Source organism: Coregonus clupeaformis, chromosome 13 (genome assembly GCF_020615455.1).
Source record: "Coregonus clupeaformis isolate EN_2021a chromosome 13, ASM2061545v1, whole genome shotgun sequence".
Lineage (NCBI taxonomy): Eukaryota > Metazoa > Chordata > Actinopteri > Salmoniformes > Salmonidae > Coregonus > Coregonus clupeaformis.
In genome coordinates, this window is record NC_059204.1 from 53,868,287 (window position 1) to 53,890,267 (window position 21,981).

General features: G+C 43.0%; 1 protein-coding gene across 1 annotated transcript; it reads left to right on the forward strand.

Moving 5' to 3' along the window:
• The first annotated feature begins 332 nt into the window (after positions 1–332).
• On the forward strand, positions 333–21,163 carry LOC121578943 (fibroin heavy chain-like). Its single transcript, XM_045224488.1, has 27 exons — positions 333–366; positions 489–590; positions 669–707; positions 801–924; positions 957–998; positions 6,278–6,340; positions 7,675–7,749; positions 7,850–7,882; positions 8,505–8,525; positions 8,638–8,664; positions 8,759–8,767; positions 9,023–9,046; positions 13,767–14,144; positions 14,254–14,388; positions 14,501–14,542; positions 14,617–14,673; positions 14,783–15,313; positions 15,434–16,009; positions 16,092–16,370; positions 16,480–16,512; positions 16,594–16,881; positions 16,992–17,024; positions 17,106–17,471; positions 18,230–18,289; positions 19,721–19,762; positions 20,257–20,322; positions 20,895–21,163. Exons 1-27 carry the CDS (start codon positions 364–366, stop codon positions 20,939–20,941), a joined length of 3,495 nt encoding a protein of 1,164 aa, XP_045080423.1. The 5' UTR covers positions 333–363; the 3' UTR covers positions 20,942–21,163.
• Positions 21,164–21,981: the final 818 nt, after the last annotated feature.

Below are 21,981 nucleotides of genomic sequence, written 5' to 3' on the forward strand. Positions count from 1 at the left end.
ACCGGTACCTCCTGTATATAGCCTCCCTACTGTTATTTTATTTTACTGCTGCTCTTTTCATTATTTGCTTTTATTTTTTACTTGTATTTTCTTGAAAAACTGCATTGTTGGTTAAGGGCTTGTAAGTAAGCATTTCACTGTAATGTCTACACCTGTCGTATTCGGCGCATGTGGCAAATAAAATTTGGTTTGATTTGAGGTTGGTAAGTACATTAAATGTACTTTATAAGTACAGAGAAAGACCAATGGGTAAGTGTATTGTATCAGTATGGTCTGATGTCTCTGTGTACTGACACTGGTCTCTGTGTGTTTGGTTGGGATCTGCAGGGTACGGTACTGGATCTGGATCTAAGGCAGCCAAATATGGTGAGAATTGGTTTTGTTTTCCAGAATACTGCGCTGTTGCATTCAAGTGAACCCGTTCCCGGAGCTAAACCCACCCCCCATTACCCCTCCTATATGAACTGCCTTTATGTTTATTTTTATAGGACCAGGTGGGGCAGGAGGGGCCCTTGGTGCTGGAGCAGCTGGAGGTGCAGGGGCTGGGACAGAAACGGGGACTGGGACTGGAGCTGGGACGGGTGCTGGAGGTAAGGTCAAGTTGGTACTGTTAGGGATAGAGTCTAGGGTGGGGCAGAGCTTATGGTTTACCCGTATCTGTTCTGCAGGTGTGCCTGGTGGGGCCGGAAGCAAACCTGATAAATATGGTGAGTGTCCATCCTTCATTATCCAGTCTGATGATGACGAGGAGGAGGAGGATGACGATGATGATGACGACTCTTATTTCTATTGCTACTTAGGAGGTGCAGGACCTACACCTGGCCCTGGCACAGGAGTGGGAGGAGATGGCACTGTGTCAGGAGCAGGGAGAGACGAGACAGGCGCAGGAGGAGCAGGCACAGGAGGAGCAGGCACAGGCGCAGGAGGAGCAGGCACAGGAGGAGCAGGCACAGGAGCAGGAAGAGGGGGTACAGGAGGAGCAGGCACAGGAGCAGGAGGTAGTGTACATTATCGGAGTTATAGCTCAAAGTTTGAGTTAACTTCATTTCAATTCATTTCAACTGAATAATCCTGTTTGAACTGGTTCTGGCATCTATTAATCTCTCTTTACCTGCTGCATGCCCTTACAGAAAAAATTGGCTTCTGGCAAACAGTTGTGGCAAATATTTTGCCATATTTTCACATGCAAATTAGATTTTCACATGCAAATTAAACTTTGTGGCGACGTGAACATCTGGCAAACAATTCTGGGAAACTTGTGGAGAACATTCTACTGTTTGCTGCAAATTTTCTGCAAACTCATTCTGAATATGCAAATGAGATCAGGTTTTGAAATGTCTTATTTACATAAAACCAATCACATATAGCTTTAAATGAACTTGTTTCTCATAGAAAAAACTTAACTAAATATACCAAATTTACTAAACAACATGTATTCAATGTCTTAATAACAGATACAAATAAATCCAATCCAATTCTTATCTATCCCACAATGAAAACATAATGCCTAGTGCTACAATATTAACCTTGAAATCATCAGCATGCTAATGAAGAAAAGAGCAAAGACTGAATATTTCCCAAATAAATTGTTTATTTAATACTTTCATGTAGCTACAACATTTACATGAGAGAAATGTGAACACTATAGGGATATTAACCTTAGGACAGTATTTACATGAGCCAAGTGATAACTGAGCAATGAGCTTTCAACCAATGGGTTTAAAAGAGAATAAACATAATTTAAACAATTAAAACAACAAAAACAAAATCAAACCCAGTTCAGAACTATTGCCTTTTTGAGTGAACTTTGGAGACGTGGAAGTCCTTCATCCAAAGCTTGTTAGGATGCACTGGAACAATCAGAAAGCTCAAAACAAATACAACATTAAGATAGAAAACAAGTACTAAAAACATTTTCTATTTTGGCATTTTAAGAGGTAGACTCAGCAGCTAATGGGCGGGTTAGGCTTTGGAAAAACTGTCAGCTGTAACAAAGTTGCCTTGATGTTGCTTTACTTCTCACTGAAACTGGCATTTTATATATTATTCAGCAAGGAAACAATTTCTGCCTTGTATAAATTCTATGTAAACAAACGATGTAGCTAGCATAAACTGGGACTTAGGCCTACTAAATCTTAAATGTGTGGCTAATCATTCCTAGAGAGCCACAGTAAACAATATTTTTCTCCAGCCAAGCCTCAACACAATTGATTCAAATGAATTAACTAATTGCGATCTTCAGTCTAAACTGCATTGGGACATCATGATGAAGAGCCAGTTGTCTACTAGCTGTCTCTTCTTCCTGATTCGGGTGTGTAAGGCTTGTGTGGAAGAAAAGCAACATAAAATTGAGTTATACCTAATATGGCTATTTATATTATTTACCCAAAATTAATTATATTTTATTTACATCTCAAGGTCATGCATGCAAGAAGTCTTGACCTAGTGCACACATATTTCGCTGTCCTCAGTTTGAAGGCCTCAATCTGTCTTTTTGCCTGGTAACTGATTGCATCTAGAAAGAGAGAGCGAGCTCCTAGTTTAAAGCAATGAAAGATCTAATTGTTACAAAGAATGAATGCTTAAGCTACATTTGAGAACAATACATGCATTTGCTTAAGACAATACACATATTTATTACATTACAGTGATTTAGCAGATGCTCTTATCCAGAGCGACTTACAGTTAGTGAGTGCATACATTATTTTTTCATACTGGCCCCCCGTGGGGATCGAACCCACAACCCTGGCGTTGCAAACGCTATGCTCTACCAACTGAGCTACATCCCTGCCGGCCATTCCCTCCCCTACCCTGGACGAATTGTGCGCTGCCCCATGGGTCTCCCGGTCGCGGCCGGCTACGACAGAGCCTGGATTCGAACCAGGATCTCTAGTGGCACAGCTAGCACTGCGATGCAGTGCCTTAGACCACTGCGCCACTTGGGAGACTACAACACTTTCAGATGTGATAGACAAAAAATGGGGGAGTGGTGGCTATTTTTGTAAGATCTTCTCTTATGGCGTCATGCTCTCTTAGTATCTCTGTCTCTAAAATATTTGAGCTGTTGGTTATAAAAGTGGCCGTATGCCAAAATATGCATATATTTATCGCTGCAGTCTACCGTACCCCACTGCGCCACTCGGGAGCCCAAATAAATGTATCACTCAAAAAACGTGTTATGAGTGAGAGCACCACAAACGTCTTTTCCAAACGGTGTTGATACATGCTCTTCCAGGGTTGTGGGTTCGATTCCCACAGGGGGTATGAAAAAAATAAAAAATGTATGCACTAACTGTAAGTCGCTCTGGATAAGAGCGTCTGCTAAATGACTAAAATGTAAATGTATATGTAAACATTATCAAAGTCGCATTTTTAAAGTGACTAGTGTTCCATTTATTAAAGTGGCCAGTGATTCTCAAGTCTGTATGAAGGCAGCAGCCTCTCTGTGCTAGTAATGGCTGTTTAACAGTCTGATGGCCTTGAGATAGAAGCTTTTTTTCAGTCTTTCGGTCCCAGCTTTGATACACCTGTACTGACCTCGCCTTCTGGATGATAGCGGGGTGAACAGGCAGTGGCTCGGGTGGTCGTTGTCCTTGATTATCTTTTTGGCCTTCCTGTGACATCGGGAGCTTTAGCAGCCTTCTGTGTGTTCTCTTTTCTGCATATTTGCATATCTGTCAAACAGCAGACTTTTCTCCATCTCCTTAGCGATCATACTCTAATTCACTACTTGTATTTGTGAGAGGTATTGACATGTTGAAAGCACCGAACTGAACTGTCTGTTTAATTGACTAGCACACAGCTAGCACACAGCTCAGACACCCATGCATACCCTACAAGACATGCCACCAGAGGTCTCGTTACAGTCTCCAAGTCCAGAACAGACTATGGGAGACGCACAGTACTACATAGTGCCATGACTACATGGAATGCTATTCCACATCATGTAACTGATGCAAGCAGTAGAATCAGATGAAAAAAAAAAAAGATAAAAATACACCTTATGGAACAGCGGGCACTGTGAAGCAACAAAAACATAGGTGCATACACACACGATAACATACACACTATACACACACGTACACATGGATTTTGGCAGCAGCTAATGGGGATCCATAATAAATACAAATTCCATCGTGTATTCCACTGATTTAAAAATTCGGTCCTCCAGAAAGTGGAGAGCAACACCTTTGCAGTTCTACTACGTGATTTCTTAAAAAAAAAAAGCTGCGTTAGAAAGGATTACCTACACATACTGACCAGCTTATGTTATAGACAGAAGCGTGATACATGGCAGACCAATCCAAACTCATCTCTCGGCATGTCCAGCCAACCCATTAGTTCCTGTCTTTTTCTGTGGCTAAACCAACTAGGCTCGTAATTGAACAATTTTATTCATATTTACAGATGGCATACAAGTTTGTTATTAAGGCACATGAAAGTTCACATGTTCCAGAAGGCATTTCTGCCCAAAAACGCATTTTGATTAAAAAAAAAAAAGTTTACATTCAAATGGCTCTCCTGTGAAGTAGTGACATGCGACATATGCCTAGTTTCCTGAAATAAGTCACAAATGTGCAGTTTTGTCACACAACACAATCACAACACAATGCCACAGATGTCTCAAGTTTTGAGGGAGCGTGCTATTGGAATGCTGACTGTAGGAATGTCCATCAGAGCTGTTTCCAGATAATTAAATGTTAATTTCTCTATAATAAGCTGCCTCCAATGTCGTTTTAGAGGATTTGGCAGTATGTCCAACCGGCCTCTTAACCGCAGAAAACGTGTATGGCGTCGTGTGGGCGAGCAGTTTTCTGATATCAACATTGGAACAGAGTGGCCCATGGTGACGGTGGGGTTATGGTATGGGCAGGCATAAGCTACGGACAACGAACACAATTGCATTTTATCAATGGTAATTTGAATGCACAGAGATACCGTGACGAGACCCTGAGGCCCATTGTCGTGCCATTCATCCGCCACCATCACCTCATGTTTCAGCATAACGTTGAATGTCGCAAGGATCTGTACACAATTCCTGGAAGCTGAAAATATCCTAGTTCTTCCATTTTTTATTTTTTAGCAGACGCTCTTATGACAAAAACAAATCTCAGGCTGTAACACAACAACATTTGGAAAAAGTAAAGAGGTGTGAATACTTTCTGAAGGTACTATATCATATATATATATATATATATCATATATCACTATGTATATCACTATATCAGGGCTGGAGCGCTACCTTCCTGTAGGTTTTCATTTGAACCCCAGTTGTAACTAACCTGATTCAGTTTATCAACCAGCTAATTATTAGAATCAGGTGCACTAGATTAGGGTTGGAGCGAAAACCTACAGGATGGTAGTTCTCGAGGAACATGGTTAGAGAGCCGTGCCCTATATAGTGCACTACTTTTGCCCATGGCCCATAGAGCTCTGGTCAAAAGTAGTGCACTATGTAGGGTGCCATTTGGGACGTCACCTAGGTTTATGTGGACAGAGGTAACCGTTTTGGAGGTACTCCGGATGGTGCCTTCATGGAATTGAGATATTTACATTTGGTCCGTTGGAGCTGGTTTTCATCAACAGTTACAGTAAATACGTGGTTACACATGCCATAACTTTGCAATGGATGTTTAAAAAATATCCAGGATGTCACGCTGGGCATGCAGATGGAAGCTTGCTTTTTGTCACTGCATGTGTCATATTCGTTCCAATAATATTTGAAACTTTCCCAGTTTTCCCTGTTGCATAGTACAGGTAACTGCCAAAATAATGAAAACACTTGAGTAAATGAGGGATACAACATATATTGAAAGCAAGTATTCCACACAGGTGTGGTTCTTGAGTTAATTCAGCAATGAGCATCCCATTATGCTTAGGGTATGTATAAAAATGCTGGGCAGGCCATTATTTTGGCTACCAAGGCTATGCCCCCATAAGATGACAATGCCCCCATTCACAGGGCATGAGTGGTCACTAAATGGTGTGATGAGCATGAAAACAATTTAAACCATATGCCATGGCCGTCTCAGTCACCAGATCTCAACCCAATTAACACTTATGGGAGGTTCTAGAGCAGTGCCTGAGACAGAGTTTTCCAACACCATCAACAAAATACAAAATTATGGAATTTCCCATGGAAGAGTAGAGTTCCAGACACTTGTAGAATCTATGCCAAGGTGCATTGAAGCTGTTCTGGCCCAACACCCTATTCATACGGTTTATGTTGGTATTTCCTTTATTCTGGCAGTTACCTGTAGTTACTTTGTTCCACCAGGTGAGCCTGGTGGTGCCGGTGGGGTTCTAGAAGGATCTGGAAGTTCCGGTGGCCCAGGAGATGGTGGGTATTTGTATTTATTATGGATCCCCATTAGCAGCTACTCTTCCTGGGGTCTAGCAAAATGAAGGCAGTTATACATTTTAAAAACATTACAATACATTCATAACAGATTTCACAACATATTAAGTGTGTGCCTTCAGGCCTCTACTTTACTACCACATATCTACAATACATTTACATTTTAGTCATTTAGCAGATGCTCTTATCCAGAGCGACTTAGAGTTAGTGAGTGCATAAATTTTTTTTTTCATACTGGCCCCCCCGTGGGAATCAAACCCACAGCCCTGGCGTTGCAAGCGCCATGCTCTACCAATTGAGCTACATGGGACCATGTGTACGTGTGTACAGTGCGTATGTTATTGTGTGTTTGTATGCATGTGTCTATGTTTGTGTTGCTTCACGGTCCCCGCTGTTTCATAATGTATATTTTTATATGTTTTTTAAATCTAGTGCTGGCATGAGTTACTTGATGTGGAATAGAGTTCCATGTAGTCATGGCTCTATGTAGTACTATGCACCTGACCACACGACTGAACAGTAGTCCAGGTGCGACAAAACTAGGGTCTGTAGGACCTGTCTTGTTGATAGTGCTGTTAAGAAGGTAGAGCAGCGCTTTATTATAGACAGACTTATTATTATCCCCATCCTAGCTACTGTTGCATCAATATGTTTTGACCATGACATTTTACAATCTAGGGTTACTCCAAGCAATTTAGTCACCTCAACTTGCTCAATTTCCACATTATTAATTACAAGATTTAGTTGAGGTTTAGGGTTTAGTAAATGATTTGTCCCAAATACAATGCTTTTAGTTTTTGAAATATTTAGGACTAACTTATTCCTTGCCACCCATTCTGAAACTAACTGCAGCTCTTCGTTGAGTGTTGCAGTCATTTCAGTCGCTTTACTCAAAGCCAGTGGCACGTCGTTAGTAAAGATTGAAAAAAGTAAGGGGCCTAGACAGCTGCCCTGGGAATTCCTGATTCTACCTGGATTTTGTTGGGAGAGGCTTCCATGAAAGAACACCCTCTGTGTCCTGTTAGACAGGTAACTCTTTATCCACAATATAGCAAGGGGTGTGAAGCCATAACACATACGTTTTTCCAGCAACAGACTATGATCGATAATGTCAAAAGCCACACTGAAGTGTGGTGGAATAGACCAAATCATATTGCTAAAACCATTCTAACATATTTTCTGGCCAATTGTTCAACCAAGATTTAGCCATGGACTTCAATAAGTGCAACAGTGATTTTAGAGAGGACAGTCATAAACTAAGATTTTGTTATTTGACATGATATAATTCTTATAACACCTTTATCATCTCATGACAGGTACCGGCCTCACAGCTGGCGCTCTCGGAGGAGGGGTGGGAGACACAGGAATCCCTATCATTGGAGTAAAACCAGGTATTTCTGATAACTACCCTATCAAACATCCCTAGTCCCAGTCTTGGGCTTTAGTTGTATGAATGAACCCATGCATTTATCTTTATTTTCTGTTTAACAGATAAATCGGGGCTCGGAGGGACAGCAATCCCAGGTGTGTTCATCTGATCTTCTAGAGAGAATGTAATAGGTCTCTACTGCATCTGTTAACGAGCACTGTGTGTGTTAAAGTTACCTTTGCTTCATCCCCAACATCACTGCATCATCTCTGCAATCTCATTGGCAGTGATGTGTGTGCAAAGTATCAGTAGCTCCACATACATTCAGTAGTTGCTTTTAGTCTGGCTTCATGTGCACACATATGATACCAGAATACGTTGTGTGCTTTCCGCACCCTATTCCCTACATAGTGCACTACTTTTGACCAGAGCCCTTGTCTATATAGGGAATAGGGAGCCATTTGGCACGCATCCCTTGTGTGATCTTCTGCATATTGCAAGGGCCACAGTCATTGTTCTCTGTTGTGTCTTTTGGCAGGGGGTATTGCTATTATCACTAGTGACACGGCCCCTGATTCACCCAGTAAGGCAATATGCATCTCGCTCTCACCCTTTCTCACTCCTTCTCCTCTCTCTCTCACCTCTCCTTGCTTCCACCTCTGAGTTTCTCACACATTAGCTCTCAACCCTTTTCATGCTAACTTGTATCACTATTATGTAACAGATGGACAGTACATAGTATTGTTAAAATGTCTGTTTTTTTATTTGGTTCCGTAGGTGGAATTGCAGTGCCAGAAAGTAAGTGATTTAAGAATCTGACGTTATCTATACATTTGATAAACTAATCCTGTATTCAATAAGGTGTGGTTTCATTGGCCAACATCTGCAATTCTTATTTCTGTCTCTGCAGTTGGTGCTGAAGTTGTTCAACCCAGTGGTGAGTCTGTGGTGCATTGATATTTTCTTGATGTGTGTGTCACCATTACATGTTTAATAGTCTGATACTATCTTTCCTGTCTTGTCTTATACAGCTGGAGCTGGTGAGTATCAGTTGTCTTTGTGTTAATTGTGACATAAATATACATATTTAATAAAGACATTTTAATTATGGATATCTGTTGCATGCATATGTGACTTAAGGGTCTCTCTCTCTCTCTCTCTCTCTCTCTCTCTCTCTCTCTCTCTCTCTCTCTCTCTCTCTCTCTCTCTCTCTCTCTCTCTCTCTCTCTCTCTCTCTCTCTCTCTCTCTCTCTCTCTCTCTCTCTCTCTCTCTCTCTCTCTCTCTCTCTCTGCAGATCGGGTAGGAGTTCCCTCTGGAGGTGAGAAATAGAATAACCACATACTTGTATACTTATACCGTACCCTTGTTATGTCTACGTGCCAATTTTTCAAATCTGTGGTCTGCACTTGGATCACGTGGTCTGTAACTGATGACCATGGTGTGTTTCTACAGAGGACTCAGGAGCTGGTGGTGAGTGACTGTCAGACCCCTGATGTTCCTCACATAAAGTGGGGACTACAGACTAATACAGGCATGCAGTAACATTGGAGAACCATAGAAATTAGATACAGTGTATATATATACACAGTGGTGTAAAATACTTTAAAGTGTTTTTTGGGGTATCTGTACTTTACTATTTATATTTTTGATCACTTTTACTTTTACTTCACTACATTCCTAAAGAAAATAATGTACTTTTTACTCTTTTTAAAAACATTTTCCCTGACAACCAAAAGTACTCATTACATTTTGAATGCTTAGCAGGACAGGAAAATGGTCAAATTCACACACGTGGTCATCCCTACTGCGTCTGGCCTGGCAGACTCACTAAACACAAATGCATCTTTGGTAAATAATGTTGGTGTGCCCCTGGCTATTTGTACATTTTTAAAACAAGAAAATTGTGCCGTCTGCTTTGCTTAATATAAGGAATTTTAAATGATTTTTACTTTTGATACTATCACGGCTCAGGCTAAGACCCAGATGCAGACACAGGAGGTGGATAGTACGAGTCTCAGAGCTTATTACTGAACAAGGGGCAGGCAATCGGTAGGTCAAGGCAGGCAAAGAGTCGTAATCCAAATCAGAGTCAGGCAGGTACAGGACGGCAGGCAGGATCAGGACAGGCAGAAAGGTCAGAACTGGGAAGACTAGAAAAAGCAAAAACTAGAGCACAGGAAACATGGGAACACGCTGGTAGGACATGACGGGACAAGACGAACTGGCAACAGACAAACAGAAAACACAGGTATAAATACACAAGGTAATGGGAGACACCTGGTGGGGGTTGGAGACAATCACAAGACAGGTGAAACAGATCAGGGTGTGACAGATACTTCAGTATATTTTAGCAATTACATTTACTTTTGATACCTAAGTATATTTAAAACCAAATACTTTTAGACTTTTACTCAAGTAGTATTTTACTGGCTGACTTTCACTTTTACTTGAGTAACTTTCTATTAAGGTATCTATACTTTTAGTCAAGTATGACAATTGGGTACTTTTTCCACCACTGTGTATATATATATATATATATATATATATATATATATATATATATATATATACTGTGTCTAATATCTATGGACATGATGCTCTTCTAACATACTGTCTAATATACAAAGAGAAAAGGTGGAGTTTTAACTAGCATTGCTAAAAGCTAAATAAGTCCGTTTGATCCAGTCAAATTGGCTGTTTGAAACTCAATTTAGTTATTTGTCTTTCTATTACACTCATAAGAAATGGGAGGAGCATGAAAGTACCTCCAGAGTGATGACCTCATTGACAACAGGTTCATCTCTTTCAACCTTTGGTCTCTTCATCAGGTTCCGCTGGTTCTGATTCCGCTGGTTCTAGTTCTGGTTCCGCTGTCTCTGGGTTGGGTTCATCTGGTGATGGGATTGGTGTGGGGTTTGGTTCTGGTACTGGTACTGGTGTTGGTGCGGGTATTGGTATTGGTGTCGGGCTGGGCATCGGTGGCGATGGTGGTACGGGGATCGGGTTGGGTATCGGTATCGGCTCTGGTGGTAAAGACGGAGGTGGAGGTAAATTAAGGCCCTGTGCCATGGCAGGCCAGTACCGTATGTGACTGGAACCTGATCATAACATGCCATGATATTGACATTGGCATATGACTGGACCTTGTCATAACATGTCAGTCCAGTACAGAATGTGACTGGAGCTTACCATAACATGTCAGTCCAGTACAGAATGTGACTGGAGCTTACCATAACATGTCAGGCCAGTACAGTATGTGGCTGGAGCTTACCATAACATGCCAGTGCAGTACAGTATGTGTCCGTTGCTTGTCATAACAACTCATGAGTCATGATGTTGGCATGTGACTGACTAGAGCTTGTCATAACATGCCAGGCCAGTACAGTAGTGACTGGGGCTTACCATAACATGTTAGTCCAGAACAGTATGTGACATTGATATAGGTATGCCTGGACTGGGCAGTATTCGCCACTAATATCTTCAAGAAGGAAACAAGCTGCTTGGTTCGCTGATGGTCTGATGGTCTGCTTGTTTGCACGGTTTTACTACTAATAATAATAATGCATTGCCAGTGCAAAGATAAGCCCTTTTATAATGAAATATTTATGTTTACATAATTAATAATACATTTTCCAGATACTCATCATTGTTCAAGATAAGAGTTAAAAGTAATGTCTCAAACACTTAGTCCAGGGCTTTAACCTGGTGATTGTTGTGATCTAACCCTGCCTGGTCTCGGGCTAATGCAGGTACAATTTCTGGATTATTCTATTACTGCATGGCTGTCTCAGCCATTTGGAATTGTAAAACCAAAATACTTTCCGCTGGCACCGAAAACTAATCAACAATCTGATTACCCATGACAAATAAGAGAGTAACTAACTTGTTTTATGCAGTTGTGTTATAAAAAAAAACTAATTAAACAATAACAATTTACCTGTACAGCATAACCACCAATACTTGTTAACATCTATTAGAAACTAAGTAATCATAGTCTATAAATGTGCAAGAATGTCTCGTTTACCTCAAGTTATAATCTAAACACTGTAGCTACAATGTAATATTAACCAACAACCAACAACTCAACAACATATAGTGTCTTCAGAAAGTATTCACACCCGTTGACTTTTTCCACATTTCGTTGTCTTACAGCCTAAATTTAAAATAGATTAAATTGAGATCCCCCCCCCCCCCACTGGGCTACACACAATACCCCATAATGTAAATGTTGAATTATGTTTTTAAAAATTTTAACAAATTAATAAAAAATGAAAAGCTGAAATATCTTGAGTCAATAGTTATTCAACCCCTTTGTTATGGCAAGCCTAAATAAGTTCAGGAGTAGAAATGTGCTTAACAAGTAACATAATAAGTTGCATGGACTCACTGTGTGTGCAATAATAGTGTTTAACATGATTTTTAAATGACTACCTCATCTCTGTAAGGTCCATCAGTCGAGCAGTGAATTTCAAACACAGATTCAACCACAAAGACCAGGGAGGTATTCCAATGCCTCACAAAGAATGGCACCTATTGGTAGATTGGTAAAAATATTGAGTATCCTTTTGAGCATGGTATAGTTATTAATTACACTTTGGATGGTGTACCAACCCAGTTACTACAAAGATATAGGCAAACTTCTTAACTCAGTTGCTGGAGAGGAAGGAAACTGCTCAGGGATTTTACCATGAGGCCAATGGTGGCTTTAAAACAGTTGCAGAGTTTAATGGATGTGATAGGAGAAAACTGAGGATGGATCAACAACATTGTAGTTACTCCACAATACTAACCTAATTGACAGAGTGAACAGAAGGCAGACTGTACAGAATAAAATATTCCAAAACATTAATCCTGTTTGCAACAAGGCACTGAAGTAATACTGCAAACAATCTGGCAAAGCAATTAACTTTTTGTCCTGAATACAAAGTGTTATGTTTGGGGCAAATCCAAAACAACACATTACTGAGTACCACTCTACATATTTTCAAGCTAGTGGTGGATGCATCCTGTTATGGGTATGCTTGTAATCGTTAACGACTGGGAGTTTTTCAGGATAAAAAATAAAGCGAATGGCGCTAAGCACAGGCGAAATCCTAGAGGAACACTTGGTTAAGTCTGTTTTCCACCAGACACTGTGAGATGAATTCACCTTTCAGCAGGACAATAACCTAAAACACAAGGCCAAATCTACACTGGAGTTTCTTACCAAGAAGACAGTGAATGTTTCTGAGTGGCCGAGTTACAGTTTTGACTTAAATCTACTTGAAAATCTATGGCAAGACCTGAAAATGGTTGTCTAGCAATGATAAACAACCAATTTGACAGAGCTTAAAGAATTTTGAAAAGAATAATGGTAAAAGTTGCACAATCCAGGTGTAGAAAGCTCTTCTGTGAAGTATTGACTCAGGGGTGTGAATACTTCTGTAAATGAGATATTTCTGTATTTCAGTTTCAATACATTTTCAAACATTTCTTAAAACATGTTTTCACTTTGTCATTACGGGGTATTGTGTGTAGATTTTTTACAATATTTAATCCATTTTGAATTCAGACTGTAATACAACCAAATGTGGAATAAGTCAAGGGATTTGAATACTTTCTGAAGGTACTGTAGATGCCAAATCAAGCTCTGCCCCTATAGCCTTCAGTAGCGCTTGACTAACAGATATGCCGTGTGTACAGGTAATGTCATTTTAAGTCCTTTATCTTCATTAGGTTCGGGAACAGGCGTCGGTATAGGTATCGATATTGGTATTGGTGCCGGCGGAAAACCCTCTAACGAAGGACAAGCAGGTGATGGTTTCATCATGTACAAGATTTCACCAAAACAAACTCCTGTAAAACTTAAAACATGAAATATCGGCTAAGACTGTCTGAATGAGACTGTTAAAATAAATGCATAGCTTGTTCTTCAACAAGGTTATTAACAAGAGACAATTGCAGCAATTGCGATGGTGGTTTCAAGTATTCTGTGTTCCACATCGATGTGTCTGGCAAGGTTTGGGTCTGAAGCCTCTGTCACCTGATTGGTTCTACAGGTGCTGCTGTCGGTGATATCACTGGAGTGGGGACGCTACCTGGAGCTAAACCTCTGAAGGCTCCAAGAGGAGATACACCTGGTGAAGGAGATGGAGATACAGGAGGAGGACCAAGAGGTGTTGGAGGAGGTCCTGGTGGTGCAGGAGGAGTAGGCAGTGGATCTGGCGGAGTGGGAAGAGATGGTGATGGTAAAGAAGGAGCAGGAGGAGGACAGGAAGGAACAGGGGGGAAAGACGGTGGTGCAGTTAGAGTGGGAGGAGGTCCTAATGGTGCAGGGGGACCTGGAGGTTCAGGAACAGGAGGTGGAGGAGCAGGAGTAGGACCTGGAGGAGTTGGAGGAGGAGCAGGACCAGGCAGCAGTGACAAACCACCCAAAGGTACAGTTTAAGAGCTACTATAACAAGGCTTAAACAGGGCTGTCACTGTCAATGGAGTGATGATTAAGATGACACTTTTATAATGATCTGTTGGTCTCTGTAACTTTAGGTTACGGAGCAGGTGGAGCTGGCAGTCTGGGTGCAGGAGGTGTTGGAGGTGCAGGAGTAACAGGAGGAGCCGGTCTGGTCCCTGGGACTGGTGGTGCCGGTGATGTAGGAGTTGGAACCCCCAAACCAGGAAAAAGTAAGCCATGACTTCAAACCAGATCTACCAAACAAGTCTTAAGGTTTCAACTCAACACCACAACAAGATGATTGTCCTGATGTCTTCATTATGGTAATTATTCTCTCTGCAGGTTACGGAGCTGGTGGAGCTGGAGGGGTCCTGCCAGGTGGAGGTATGTTTAAGTTACACATACACACACACAATGTTTATTTTATTAGAGCATTAATAACAGGCTTGGTTTCTCAGGTCTACGTTACCCAACTGGGGCTGGAATAGGACTGGGCTCAGGGAAGCCAGGCAAAGGTACCTTTGAGCATTTTTTCAGCTGTCTACATGTCTTTCTGTGTTTGTATATCTTCTAAAAAAATATCTGCACAGGCACATCCATGTAATTTCTCTCTACTCCATTTAGGATATGGTGCTGGCCAACTTGGAGCAGGAGGACAAGGTCCTGGAGGATATGGTGCTGGACCAGGCGGATACGGTGCCGGTCCTGGAGGATACGGCACTGGACCTGGTGGCTATGGGGCCAGACCCGGTGGTTATGGTGCTGGTCCAGGCAGTTATGGGGCTGGCCCGGGAGGTTATGGGGCTGGAGCTGGTCCCGGTGGCTATGGTGCTGGGCCAGGTGGCTACAGGGCTGGGGCTGGGCCTGGAGGCTATGGATCCAAGCCAGGCAAGACTGGAGGTGCTGGGGCCGGTGGTGTTGGTGGAGGTCTGGGTGGAGCTGGAAGCCATGGTGCTGTAGGAGCCGGAGCAGGACCAGGAGGAGTGGGTGGAGGTCTAGGAGGAGGTGAAGGAAGAGGTCAAGGTGGAGCTGGACCAGGGGGCTATGGACCAGGTGGAGGTGGACCAGCTGGCTATAGACCAGGTGGAGCTGGTAGCAGATACCCCACAGGCGCTGGAACTGGTACAGGAACTGGCACTGGAAAACCACCTAAAAGTACGGCAGAAACATTATGTCACATACATTTTTAATAATGTAATTTAATCACATTCACATCATGTGTGAAAAGAAAAATGTATCCTAGTGTCTGTGAACTCACTGTCCCCTCTGTTTCAGGCTATGGGGAAGCCGTTGGAGCTGGAGCTGGGCTTGGTGGTTATGGACCAGGAGGAACTGGGGCCGGACTAGGTGGAGCTGGAGCCAGACCAGGTGGGGCTGGGGCCGGACAAGGTGGATATGGTGCCGGACCTAAAGGTTATGGACCAGGTGGAGCAGGGCCGGGAGGAGCTGGGGTCAGACCAGGTGGAGCAGAGGCCGGACCTGGTGGCTACGGTGCTGGGCCTGGAGGTTATGGACCAGGTGGAGCTGGGGTGGGACCAGGTGGATATGGACCAGGTGGAGCTGGGGTGGGACCAAGTGGATATGGACCAGGTGGAACTGGGGTGGGACCAGGTGGATATGGACCAGGTGGAGCTGGGGTGGGACCAGGTGGAGCTGGGGTGGGACCAGGTGGATATGGACCAGGTGGAGCTGGGGTGGGACCAGGTGGATATGGATCAGGTGGCGCTAGGGTGGGACCAGGTGGATATGGACCAGGTGGAGCTGGGGTGGGACCAGGTGGATATGGACCAGGTGGACCTGGGGTGGGACCAGGTGGATATGGACCAGGTGGATCTGGAGCTCATAAATATGGTGAGTACATAATATTTTTTAGATGTTCTATTAATTCTCTCAAAGAATAATCTTTGTTCTCATGAAGTTCTTCCACTGACAGGTATGCTAAGTGGTGCCCTTGGAGGAGGACAAGCAGCTGGCCAGGGAAGAGTGCCAGGAGGGGGAGCAGGGACTGGACTAGGCCAGGGAGGAGTGCCTGGATCTGGGATTGGTGGTGGTATTGGTCCGGGTGCTGGGTATGGATCTGGTGTTGGAACTCATGGTGGTTATGGACCAGGAGGGGGTGCTGGGACCGGACTTGGTCAGGGAAGAGCTGGGGCTGGACCAGGTGGCTTTGGACCAGGTGGAGCTGGGGCTGGACAGGGAACTGGAGCTGGAGGTACTTGGACTGAAAATGACTGCTTTTAACTGTGGATCAATACAGCTCTCCACTCAGAAAAATGCACTTTAGATCAAACATAATTTGTGATGCATGTTTTGTATTGCAGGGTATGACGCAAATGCAAAAGCTCGTAAATATGGTGAGTATATCATATTTTTTGATGTTCCATTAATTCTCGCAAGGAAGAATCTTTGTGCTGATTAAGTTCTTCCACTGACAGGAATGCTAAGTGGTGCCCTTGGGACCCCAGGAGGAGGACAGGCAGCCGGCCTGGGAAGAGTGCCAGGAGGGGGAGCAGGGACTGGACTAGGCCAGGGAGGAGTGCCTGGATCTGGGATTGGTGGTGGTATTGGTCCGGGTGCTGGGTATGGATCTGGTGTTGGAACTCATGGTGGTTATGGACCAGGAGGGGGTGCTGGGACCGGACTTGGTCAGGAAAGAGCTGGGGCTGGACCAGGTGGCTTTGGACCAGGTGGAGCTGGGGCTGGACAGGGAACTGGAGCTGGAGGTACTTGGACTGAAAATGACTGCTTTTAACTGTGGATCAATAGCAGCTCTCCACTCAGAAAAATGCACTTTAGAGCAAACATAATTTGTGATGCATGTTTTGTATTGCAGGGTATGACGCAAATGCAAAAGCTCGTAAATATGGTGAGTATATCATATTTTTTGATGTTCCATTAATTCTCGCAAGGAAGAATCTTTGTGCTGATTAAGTTCTTCCACTGACAGGAATGCTAAGTGGTGCCCTTGGGACCCCAGGAGGAGGACAGGCAGCCGGCCTGGGAAGAGTGCCAGGAGGGGGAGCAGGGACTGGACTAGGCCAGGGAGGAGTGCCTGGATCTGGGATTGGTGGAGGTCGAGGAGTCCCTGGTGGTTATGTTCCTGGTTCTGGATATGGAACTGTTGGTGGTTATGGACCAGGAGGGGGTGCTGGAACTGGACTTGGCCAGGGAGGAGTTGGGGCCATACCAGGTGGCTACGGGGCTGGGCCTGGTGGTTATGGACCAGGCGGAGCTGGACAGGGACAGGGTGCAGTGAAGCCAAACAAATCAGGTTATGGCTCCTCCTCCTTGGGTGGAGCTCACTTTGGACCAGGTGTGGAAGAAAACATACTTGTATCCCCTTTGTAGTTTTAACTGTCCAGGGTCTTGGTGTTGCTAAAACTGATGATGAATAGACATGTGCTTATGTTTTCACTAGTCTTCTTGCGCTTTTGAATTTACAATCAATCTGTTCTTCAGTTTACCTGTGTTAGGTGTGTTTAAGAAGGGAAATAGTTTGCAAACGTTCCATTTCTTTTGTGTTAGTCGTGAACGTTAGCTAACAGTGAAAACCCACATTTAAAATATATTTTTGGGATGCATTTTAAGATACATGTGAAATAATAAGGTATTTCTTTGGCCATTTTGAAATGTAAATATATTTGTAATACATACATTTGGAAATATATTATTTGGCCAATTCTTTATATTTACCATGTATTTTACATTTTCCCACAAAAAATGTTTTTGGTATGGGAAGGTTAGTGTGCGGCGAACATAAGTGTCTGTTTCGGGTTTAAACTGCCAATACAAATAATGTGGCCATGTAGGGTTTCTATGTAGTAATAATAGCAAAGTAATTTGCACTTTGAATATTGCTGGTAAAAAGTCACAGTAATCCATACTAAAATTAGCTATTTGCAGCTTTACCGTAACATTTTGGAATGTTCATTCAAATCGTTCAACTGAAATTATTAACGTTTGCCGCAAACAGCACCCTTGTTGAACTCACCTCTATCTTACACACACACACACACACACACACACACACACACACACACACACCCTAACACACCTGTACCCGTTCTCCAGGAGGTGGAGCAGGTGGGGTACCTGGTGCTGGAGATGCCAGGCGAAGAGGAGGAGTACCAGGTGAGTTACCTGGGGTGTAAATATAGGGTGTACCTTGAGTTAGGTACAAGGTGAACTACCAAGGGGGTAGGAACATACAGTCAAAGGTGTAAGTATTCTCTGTAGCCTCTGCCTGTGTAGTTCAGGCTGGATGCCTTGTTTACTATGTCCTTTTTTTGTTAAACCCACACACACACACACACACACACACACACAGACTCTGCCTAGAGCTGGCCGTCCAACCCAACTGAGCAACCAGGCAGAAGGATCTTGGTCAGGCAGGTGACCAAGGACCCAATGACCACTCTGACAGAACAACAGAGTTCCTTGGCTGAGATGGGAGAACCTGCCAGAAGGACAACAGTCTCTACAGCACTTCACCAAACTGGGCTTTATGGGAGAGTGGCAAGACGGAAGCCACTCCTGAGAAAGACGCACATGACGGCACGCCTGGAGTTTGCAAAAAGGCACGTGAAAGACTCTGAGAGCATAAGACAAAAGATTCTGTGGTCTGGTGAGACAAAAATGTAACTCTTTGGCCTGAATGCAAAGCGCTATGACTGGAGAAAACCAGGCACAGCTCATCACCCGTCCAACACCATCCCTACCGTGAAGCATGGTGGTGGCAGCATCATGCTATGGGGATGCTTTTCAGCGGCAGGGACTGGGAGACTGGTAAGGATAGAGGGAACAATGAATGGAGCCAAATAAAGGCAAATCCTTGATGAGAACCTGCTTCAGACTGCAAACGACCTTAGACTGGGGGGAAGATTTACGTTCCAACAGGACAATGACCCAAAAAATACAGCCAAAGCAATGCTGGAATGGCCTCAGAACAAGTCCTTGAGTGGCCCAGCCAAAGGCCAGACTTGAATCCCATTTAAAGTTTTTGGAAAGACTTGATTGCTGTGCACCGCCACTCCCCGTCTAACTTAACAGAGCTTGTGAAAATCTGCAAGGAAGAATGGGAGAAAATCCCTAAATCCAGATATGCAAAGCTGATACAGACATATCAAAGACGACTCAAAGCTGTAATCGTCGCCAAAGGCGCTTCTACAAAGTATTCACTCAGGGGTGTGAATACGAATGTAAATGTAATATTTCTGTATAACATTTCAATACATTAGCAAACATTTTTGAAATTTTTTTTTCACTTTGTCACTATGGGGTATTGTGTGTAGATGGGTGAGATTTTTTAAAAATCTAATCCATTTTGAATTCAGGCTGTAACACAACAAAATATGGAATAAGTCAAGGGGTATGAATACTTTCTGAAGGCACTGTATATGTGATCACCTGAGGGGGTGGGCTGGGTGCAATAGAGATAAGACAGAATAACAAATGCCTGACAAAAAATGTACAGATGAAATAGCCAGTTTAGTAGGAGGGATCAGCTGTTTATTATGACTGATGTGGGTTTGTCTATTTCCTGTTATTTTTCTTCTCCTCTAGGAGGATACGGAGTAGGAGAGGTGGGACAAGCAGGGCAGAAATGTAAGACATTCCGCTCTCTCTCAGTGCTCTGGGATAAACATCACTTCACATGTTATAATTAATTACTGTCCTGATGCTCCAATACACATGTACGCACACTCGCATACACACACAAACATACTCACGCGCACACTTGATTGGACGCTTAAATGCATGCACGCACGCGCGCACGCACTCACTCACTCACTCAGTTAATTAACACATGTTAATCTTGATTAGCCTGACACCTCACGCTCTATCTGAGTCAGAATAATTAACATACTAAATGAAACACAAGATCAGCTCAAGGACTCGCAAACCGTTTGCTAGTTTTTTGTCTTTTAGGGACTTGGTCTCACTTTGCTTAGTGATGAATTGAGTCAATACTACTTGACCTTATGGCACAACCCCTGATATATGAAATAGAAACGTTTCTGGCATTCCTGAGCTGTACTGGACACATAAGGTTTCAATTTAAATAGATTTACCCTCCTTGTCTTATCCTACTCTTCCAGCCAAGGCACAGAAGGCAGCCAAATACACAGCCATGCAGGGCTTCCTGGGAGCACGCAGCTACAGAGGTAAACAACAACAACACAAAAGCACAATGTCTTGTGTTATAAATAATATACAGTGGGGTCCAAAATGATTGACCTGCTTGATAAAGATGAGCAAAAATTACAATATAAAAACATGAGCTGGTTAAAAAAAGATGAGGAGGACAATGTCTCGCCAGTCACTGGTACAGAAATGGTTGATAAACGCTGTACTGTCAATGTTATGTGTCAGCACTACTGCCTGTGTTTAAGTAGGGTGTGTAGGGGCGGTGCAGGGGTCGGCAACAGGCAGCCGCGAGCCAAAACAAAGAGCTCTATTTTCATGTCATCTGACCAAAGCACCAGTTCCAATCCAAATGCCAATGCCGTTTAGCAAACTCTAAGCGTTTACATTTGTTGGATGACATAAAAATAGAGATCTTTGGCCATGCACACCAGTGGTGAGCTTGGTGTTGAAATGAGAATGCATAAGCAGAAAATAACCCCATATCTACAGAAAAATATGGTGGTGGATCTTTGAAGTTAAATATTCTTATTTGATTGTATGTAATTTGATCAAATGGCCCTGAGATGCTGTGCTGTGAATGGTCCTTCAGGGGGTGCCGACTGCCAGGGTAAATACTGCGGACGGAGGAGGAAGTGAGAGAGCAGCAAAAGGAAGTGACCTCATCAACAACATTGTGGCGCTACTGCATGATTCCAGAATGTACCGATTCTTCAACTACCAACATGTTCCCTTTTTTTCTTTTAAAGTGTAAATCTCAGGCAATGGCAAAACCAGAGGCTATGTTTGATATTTTTATCTGAAACTGTGATCATGTGTTTTATATTGTTCCTCACCTGTTCCCCCGTGTACACCTTTAACCCCCCCTATCCCCCCTGTGTACCCCATTTAGCACCACCACGAATCATGCTTGTTTAAAACACTGATACTAAGGCGTCCCACAATGGAGTGCCTCTAGACCTGTCTGTATGCTGACTAAACTGTCTGTTTTCTGACTAATTTGACTAACATGTTTAACATCCCTCTATGAAGCTATGCTATGGACACAGGCCCAGACTTACTCAACGTTTGCACCTGCACTTTTCAATACACCTAGTTTTTGTTCAACCAACAATGTTTAGATGCAAACATTTACTAAATCTGGCCCAAGGCGTCTTGAGATATATACACACTGCTGATATAAATTAAAATCATAGGAGATATCTTTAGTGGTGATTTTACAACCACCATTTTAGATTTAGAACTGTGTCCCCTCTGAACCCTCAAAGGCAGTGTGTGTGTCCACAGCTATGCTCATGTTCTAACTCCGCTTCTAGTTTCAGCAGTTCTCTAAAAAAAAGGGAGCTTATTGCCCTTAGAGCCATTAGTAAGAGTTTTAAGATCTTATATGCAGTCGTTTATAATGCCTTTACAGAATATATAGTAAGGTTTTAATAAGCCACTTGCCTGAAATATTATGAACATCTTTCTGAATGGCTGTATAACACCATGTGGAGTGCTATGAGTGTTTTGAATTCTTAATCACACCGATATGACTGTGTTAGTACAGCCATACAGCTTCAGTTGATATGACTGTGTTAGTACAGCCATATAGCTTCAGTTGATATGACTGTGTTAGTACAGCCATACAGCTTCAGTTGATATGACTGTGTTAGTACAGCCATACAGCTTCAGTTGAT

Bases quoted from the DNA above. Each gene is read 5' to 3' on its own strand.
- LOC121578943 (XM_045224488.1), top strand. The intron at 591-668 runs GTAAGGTCAAGT...TCTGTTCTGCAG, and splicing joins AGCTGGGACGGGTGCTGGAG to GTGTGCCTGGTGGGGCCGGA. The intron at 925-956 runs AGGAGCAGGCAC...CAGGCACAGGAG, and splicing joins GGAGCAGGCACAGGCGCAGG to CAGGAAGAGGGGGTACAGGA.